Source organism: Megachile rotundata, chromosome 2, assembly GCF_050947335.1.
Source record: "Megachile rotundata isolate GNS110a chromosome 2, iyMegRotu1, whole genome shotgun sequence".
NCBI lineage: Eukaryota > Metazoa > Arthropoda > Insecta > Hymenoptera > Megachilidae > Megachile > Megachile rotundata.
The window spans coordinates 14,195,850-14,204,203 of record NC_134984.1 but is presented as its reverse complement, the minus strand read 5'-3'; the positions used below and the strand labels follow the sequence as shown (position 1 = coordinate 14,204,203).

General features: G+C 29.7%; 2 protein-coding genes across 7 annotated transcripts in view; one reads left to right on the top strand and one right to left on the bottom strand.

The window, feature by feature from the left end:
• Window positions 1–8,354, top strand: part of NO66 (Bifunctional lysine-specific demethylase and histidyl-hydroxylase NO66) — a 48,670-nt gene that overhangs the window by 27,512 nt on the left and 12,804 nt on the right. For 2 of the 6 annotated variants that reach the window (XM_076542262.1, XM_012279978.2), the window contains 5 exons: window positions 1,510–2,102; window positions 2,177–2,454; window positions 2,511–3,243; window positions 3,306–3,492; window positions 3,551–3,688. In XM_076542262.1, the coding sequence (XP_076398377.1) occupies window positions 1,510–2,102; window positions 2,177–2,454; window positions 2,511–3,243; window positions 3,306–3,492; window positions 3,551–3,622 (1,863 nt within the window). In that variant the 3' untranslated portion in view covers window positions 3,623–3,688. The other 4 variants (XM_012279972.2, XM_012279976.2, XM_012279974.2 and 1 more) reach the window with 4 other exon arrangements.
• Window positions 4,621–8,285, bottom strand: LOC100880670 (multiple coagulation factor deficiency protein 2 homolog). The gene is made up of 5 exons (XM_003701000.3): window positions 8,141–8,285; window positions 5,513–5,672; window positions 5,175–5,261; window positions 4,900–5,051; window positions 4,621–4,834 (listed from the first exon to the last, which is right to left on the bottom strand). The coding sequence occupies exons 1-5, from the start codon at window positions 8,169–8,171 to the stop codon at window positions 4,698–4,700; spliced, it is 567 nt and encodes a 188-aa protein (XP_003701048.2). The 5' UTR covers window positions 8,172–8,285; the 3' UTR covers window positions 4,621–4,697.

The following is an 8,354-nucleotide window of genomic DNA, read 5'->3' as shown; positions in this document are numbered from 1 at the left end:
TGTACTGAAAATATTTCAAGTAATATTGTAATGTTATCCTATGTTGATAACACAGGAAGTATACATTTTTGAAACTGTAGTTTAATTAGTTCTTCTTTTTATTGCCAGATGGCTTTACCTAGAGAAAGAATCTTTGCACTTGGTTGTATTATATATTTCTTCACTCTTCAGAAGGTAAAGTAACATGACAATACATAATAGGTCATTTAATGTTTGTATACGAATAAATATATTACTTAATTTTAACACAGTGTGGCGTCTGTTTCTCGCTTTAAAACTGACCGCCGTGCAATATATTAAGTGGTGATAATAAAAACGTTTTGCATAAAACCAATTCTCCTCAAAAATTAATATGGATATGATACAGAGTATTGCCTAATACATAAACACGGAATGTGATGTATTAGTAATTTCATTTGAGACCAATTATACATTGGATTTGTTCCTTCATAAACAGGAACATGATTTTCGTTGTGGATGGAACATACGGTTCTATCTATGGGAGATGGATATCTGATTCGACTCCCAAAAGAATGATTAAAAAATGAATAAAATTTTATGTTCTGACTAAACTAATTACTTTATTTATTCTAAAATAGGTAATTTAATGCAACGAGAATGTTCTGCAACTTATTTTTTACATATTTTTAATTTTACAGTAACGCGCGCTTTGAAAACAATATTTTTAGCGCCATTTGGTGGTGCTCACCGGAATTAACGAAATACAAAATTGTTTTTTCGTAAAATAAACAATTTTTGTATTTCACCGGCGCACACAAAGTGTTCTACGATAATAATTTAACTTAAATAATGGTGTTGTAGTTTGTTTATATCTTTTGAATCAATAATAAATAGAATTACTTTCCTAAGACACCATGACGGACTTCATAAAATATTGAAAGAAAGTCTCGCCCGGGAATATGTTCATTTAACTTTAATATTTACTACTAAAAAGTTAGATTTCGTATTTAAAATATTTAATTGTACCCCTGATGATATTTAATAATAAACAAATGTGAATTGAGCACTATGTCGATTTAAGCGTGGTGTGTATTATTTTCAATATGATATGCAGTCGGCTACACGTGTTAGACCTAAGATAAATTCAAGCTGAAAGATTTGTAACAGTAACAGTGTTAAATAATTATCACATTTAATTGGAATATATTGTATACTGTATATTGTCTAATATTTTTCACGGTAATTGTAAAAATGTGTTTTATTAATATATTTGGAAAATACTAAAATTTAACCTTAAAACTTGCCGCTTATGTTTTGTGTTAAAATTTATATATTATTAGTAGATTATAAATGATTGTGGTAGTTATACCAAATTGTACTTCTAAGGATTTAGTATATATCCTTTAAATTTTTATCATTAAATTTATGTATCTACAGAGCATAATTTAAAGTTGTGTGTTACAACAATGAGTTGATACTACTTACATTTTTCTATATATTAGTTAAAAGTTTATAACTGAGCAGCTTTTCGTGTCTTTGTTCATGTAGATGCTTAAATGTCATGAACCAGTATCAGCATTTGCTGTGTATGCTACGAAACGTAAAAATGTAGAACTATCTACGAAATCAAAAAAGTTCAAAGGAAGGCATGTTTCCCCTGTGAAGAAGGTAGTTTCAAAGAATAATTCTAAACTTGAATTACAAGGGAAAACAAGGCAAGCAGCTGTAAACAAAACTGTTCAACAAACAAAAATTTCTGGGAATAAAATTCAAAAAGCAAATAAAAAGAATAACATAATATCCAAGAAAACTAGTTCTTCTATTACTTCTACAAAAAATAAAGTTATTCAAAAACCAATAGTCAGTAGGAAAAATAATAAGATAATGGAAACCAATTTAAAGCTAAAGGAACCAAAAAAGAAATTAAAAAACTCCCTTTTAACAATAAATAAGGGTGTTGCAAAAATGAAACAAGTTACAAAAAAACAAAATAAAAGTAGAAAGATAATAAAAAAGGATGAACAACAGAATATTTACACAAGAAGTAAAGCATGTGAAGAAAGCCACGAGAATCCTTTAAATACCAGTCACTCTATGTTTGAATGGTTAATACATCCTATGAAAGTGGAAGATTTCTTTCAGTAAGTTTGAAATAGTTACGAGAAGCATCATAATCATTTTAATCTAACACAGAATTCATAATTTAATTTTTCAGAAACAATTGGGAAAAGACACCTGTTCATATCAAAAGAAATTTCCCAAATTATTACAAGTTACTTATGTCCACTCCAATGTTGGATAAAATATTAAGAGAATCCTATATAATGTTTACCAAAAATATTGATATTACTTCATATGAAAATGGTGTGAGAGAAACACATAATCCTGCTGGTCGTGCAGTCCCAAGTGTTGTTTGGGACTATTATATGAATGGGTGCTCTGTCAGAATGTTGAATCCACAAACATATATATCAAAGTTACATTCACTAAATGGTAATTATTATCAAATAATTGAATAATTGAATCTGTTTAATTGTTTCCATTTTCAGCTACGCTTCAAGAATTTTTTGGTTGTTTCGTTGGTGCAAATTCTTATTTAACACCTCCCAATAGTCAAGGATTTGCACCTCATTACGATGACATTGAAGCTTTCATATTACAAGTTGAAGGAAAAAAGAGATGGAGATTATATAAACCACGAAATGAAAGCGAATACTTGCCAAGGTATTCTTCAGAAAACTTTTCGGAAGCTGAAATTGGTGAACCAATATTGGATACGATTGTAAATGCCGGAGATTTACTGTATTTTCCGCGAGGAACAATTCATCAGGGTGAAACCTTGGATGACACACATAGTCTTCACATTACATTAAGTGTATATCAGAAAAATAGTTGGGGTGACTATTTAGAGAAATTACTTCCTGAAGCACTAAATACTGCTATAAGAACTGATAGTGAATTTCGAAAAGGATTACCGCTTGATTATTTGAGACACAATGGTCATGTATATTCTGAGAGTCAGAGTAATGGCAGAGAAGAATTCAAAGCAAAAGTAAAAGATTTATTTACCAAACTAATAGAACATATTGACATAGACAAAGCTGCAGATATGATGGCTAAAAATCATGTGTATGATTTCTTACCACCTGTTCTGTCAGAAAGTGAACAAGAATGTTCCGTTGTTCAAGATGGTGAACAGATGGTTGCAAACGGAATTGTTAAGAATAGGGTAGAAATTGAACCAGATACGAGAGTACGATTATTGAGGTCTCATTGTATAAGGTACGATTTTTGTATACATATCTCCATGTTAATTTAAAAAATACATTATTTGTTATTTACAGATTGATTCAAGAAGATGAAGCATACAGAATATACTATTCCACAGAAAATTCCAAGGAATATCATGAATACGAACCGCAATTTTTAGAAGTCGGCGATGAATTTGTGCCCGCAATACGAGAAATAATATTGCGGTATCCTGAATTTGTACGCGTGGAAGATTTGCCAATCGATGGTGATCATAATAAGGTAAGAGAGTTATGTCAAAAGTCACTTACACATGTTTATAATTGTTTGTGTTTAACAGATACAAATAGTCAAAGACCTTTGGGAAAAGTGTCTTGTCGTAACGGACAATCCGTTATGCGTTTTGGAGTAACTATATATTTTTACATAATTTGTAAGAGTCAGTGAACAGTAAATACAACTTGAAAATTTTTTTAAATATTTTGTATTTCAATTTTGATATTTGCATATAAAGAATATCCATTTATATATAGTTTAAGTAAATATTTGTAACATGGTATTAAATGTTATTAGACGCGTACAGAATATCTGAAATATTTTTTATTGCAAATTAAATAATTGTATATTTTAAAGGCCAAACAGTTTTGTACATTTTCTGACTATATTTTGTTATTTCAATTTACATCTTTAGATATTAAATGATAATTCAGTCTATCACGTTAATAAATTCTCTTTATTCGTGTACATGGAAGTACATTTTATGTGTGTAAGGTTTGCCTTAGTTTGAGTGGTGAAAATATGTTTCGATCGTTATTTAAATGTAAATTCGAAATTCATTCATTCAATAATGTTAATTATGTGCATAATATCATTCACTTATACAGAAATGTGCAATAGATTTATTAAATTGTGCGTATAAATAAAAAATAAAATCGTTAATTTTTAAACGCTGATCATATACAGGGTGTCTTGTTCTGACATAAATAAATAACATTGTAAATTGCTGGTAATATAAACGATAAAATGCCAGATAGAAATAAAAATCTTTTAGCATCTTTTCAGATTATTTCAGGTGATTTATTTCAAAGTAAATCTTAGAAGTACTGAAAAAATTTTAAAGCACATCCACTTTATAAAATTTAAACAGTTACTTGTTTACTACATGTTGTATTATAAAAGACAAAAATAATTTGTGTTTTAACGATATGTGTGTACATTAATGAAAATAAAACACTCCATATACAAAATATTGTTACACGCTTTGGTCTTATCAGTAATAAGTAAATTGAAAAATAAATTATACACTATCTTATGCATTAAAATTGTATTAAAATTTATATTATTTGTATATTTTAGTATAAGAGAATTACAAATAAGTTGATTAAAGAAAAATAAGGAATATCGTTTCAAGTGTATTTTAGGCATAAATTTGTATGTTCCGCAGGTCCATATATTCCATTTATTAAAAACCTGTATCAGATTCATTTTCAGTTTTCAATTTTCAACTTGTCGTTCCTTTTTGCCTGAGAAATATGGTCTCTCTGTCTTCCAAGTACATATTCAGTATATCCAATGTATCCATCGTTATCAACATCATCCTCTTTCAGCACTCTGTCTATTAATTCTTGACAACAAATGACAATTATTACATAAGATGAAGAATTCACTATAAATAACCTATTTACATACCTACAATCCAAGGCAGGTCCTTTTCACTGTCCACACTCTTCATTTCTTCACTCATATCTTCATCAGGAATTCTATTGTCATGAAACGTATGCTGAATTGCATGAAGGATTTCTAATCCGTCTAGCTTTGCATTATTGTCAACATCATGAACTCTGTAATATTGTAATTCAATTTTTGCTTTTCAGTTATTATTTCAACTATTGAAAATAAATCAACAATATAACATATAACATATTTCTGTAAATAATAATTAAGAAAATATTTTGTAAACATACTTAAAATAGTGGAATTCTATCTCTTGTTCAGTCATATTAGAAAAGTCCAGTTGCTCTGCCATGGATCCTATGTCTTCCCTCAAATGACTGAAATCACACACTCATAATTTCCACTTTCATTACATTAAATAACACAAAATCGAGTATCAACATTATACCAATAAACAAATAATAATTTAAAAAGAGAAACAAAAAGCGTCTAAGAATGTCTTTGTTCTAACAGGGATAAAGATAGTAGCTATTTTAGAAGTTTTCAATAAATGAAAGTGTCATAGGATAAAACGAACACATACTTAAATAAAATCGTTATCGAAGAAATGAGTTAAGTGTTAACTAACGTAGCATCTTGAAGCAGTTCTGCATCTTGTGTTATCTTAATGTTTTTCTGTGGAGCATAATGGTGGTGGGACACGGCGCTTCGTGGATGATGTGGTCCTCGGAAACCATTCGAAAATCCGATACATAGACCGATTACGAGTGTAGTTAGCATCTGTTCGTCTGAAATGATGTGTTGTAGTATTACATGTAAATATTATGTGAAATATATAATTATGTGAAACTATGTTATATGTTATTGTAGTATTAATACATAATACATTATACATTATATTATACATTATATTATACATTATATTATATATTATATTATACATTATATTATACATTATATTATACATTATATTATACATTATATTATACATTATATTATACATTAACAGTACATTATACACAACCATTATAACACAATATTATTGTATATCATTATAATAACTTCTTTATCTCATTAGGTCACTTCACCTACCACAAAAGTATATTTAACTTAACAGATCCAATTATTTAACCTAATACATTTTATTTAATTTTATGGATCATTTAACCCAATCTGAATAATTGCAAAATTGTATTGGCGAATTGTAAATAATACTAAATTGTAAATATTTTAGGAATGTCCTAAAAGTGGAGGCGTTTTAAAAAATGTGCTCCTTCAGAATTACCCTATTGCATAGATAAGTAGGAGCATATAAATGCAAAAAGATGCGATAACGGTGAATGACACCGCACGATACTTCTTGCTATGCCCAATAACAATAGGACCTGCTGGGACATATTCATCGTCTGTGTTGCCTACTGCCACTTCTAAGGGTTGAACAGCCCTTGGCTAGCGACAGATGGGCGGTAGAGGGGGTCCTAGTAATTATTATGCGATTACCCACAAGCCGATTGATTTAGATTGGACCCCGGGGGGCACCGTGCACGGTGCTGGGCCCGTCTTCAAATTTGTTACACATCATTCGTCACCAATTCTTTTCGTAGACTCTTTCGTAGACTTGTATCTATGCAATGCATTTATATAAAATAGGCCACATTCGTATATTTCTACTAAAATAATTTACATTTGTATATATTTGAAACAATTTATATTTGTCACAGGTACCCTGTTTTGCTCTGTTCACTTTGCTAAAATTGATTCTGTCAATCGATTTAATTTTTTACATGGTTGAATTGCATTAGTGTCTGAATATTTGTAAAATAATTTTTGGAGACACAAAACACTTTCGGTGACATTAAGAAAATTTACAAGCAATTTATTTATATAAATTACTAAATTATTATTGCATTATAAAAATGATTATTATATTACTGTACGATTCAGTTATCATATTGTCAAGTTTATTATACATTAAATTATTATGTAATAATAATTGTAGAATTTTTATATTGTTAATATAACAATATAAACATATACATTATTATATATAATAATATATACCTTACTATTATGTAGTAACAATATCTTTATGTATTTAATAATTTAGTTCAAAAGAATATTGTAATTTAATTCTTGCAACAGTAATCTAAAACAATATTTTCTCAGTACAAGAAAAAGAAAATAGCTCTTATTTTTGAAACACAAGAGTCAAAGTATAAAGAAGAGCAAACATATCGTTTTTAGTCATGTTTGCCCGTTAAATTTGACACTCCCTGAACAGAACAAACGAAAGATAAGTGAGAGAACAGTGTTAAAAGACGCGCGAGATTGACAGAAATCCAGGGTACTTAGGAATCAATTTTATATAGGCTTACAGTGGTTGAGTGAGAATACATATGTTGTGAGGGGGCCTCAAGGGGCTTTCGATGCAAGTGGACCCCCCTTGGGTATGCACCCCATTTCGAACAGAACACCCTCGATTCTTCGTCCTCGCTCTGGTGTCGAAATCTATAAATAATTTATATCATTTGGTCCATTCAACAAGAGAGCCCATATGTACCTGTGTCGACTTACAGGGGACCTGTGACCGCTTCAGATTCTTTTTTTTTTATTCAGTATAGTGTCACGAAGAGTAGGCGACTTTTTACTGGCTTGAGGCTTTGATAGAATTTTTTTTATTTAGGTATATAGTGTTGGGTCGAATGTGCAATATTTTTTTTAAGATTACTATTTCCGAAAATACTTCTTCATCGTTGCAATGATTAATAATACTAACATATGTACGTTGTAATGATTAACATTAACATAAATGTTCACCTTTGATTTATAGTAAGCTTCATTATGACCTTTCACAAAAAAATGAACTTCCCAATTTTTAATACTATTCTAATTTTCATTACAGCTCTCATTACATTTTTAATAATAAATTTACAAATCCGCTTTTTTGTAAAAATTGAAATATCTCATGGATCTTATAAAAATCATTCCATATTTCTTAAAAATTATTTCCAATCAAGTTTTACTAAAAAGTTTGCTTTGTAGAGACTCTATGATATAATATCTTCACAAAAATACGTTCAAATAACGCGCTCTATGTCGCAACATGTTGCAACAATCGAAACTACCCCTATTCTTCAGATTAGGTTAGGTGCGACCTAACCTAGCACGGAAAAGAAGCCGGAGTTTGTTATTGTACACCCTCTTTGTATCAAACCAAAGCGCACGAATAAATTAACGAATAAAATATATACTTTACCTGAACTCGAAGAGAATAATTGGCCGATCATTGATTCTTAAATTGTTGCTCAATTTTTCTTCGTTGATGTGACAGAGTTTTCGACTGGAATTTTGCGATGATAAAAGCGCGTGACATTTATCGACCTTCTTAACGGAGTTTGCGTGTTCTGAGAGTTGCTCGGTGATGCTTTTTCATCGCAAAGCGGGGAATTTTAGTTTTGAATTTGATATGA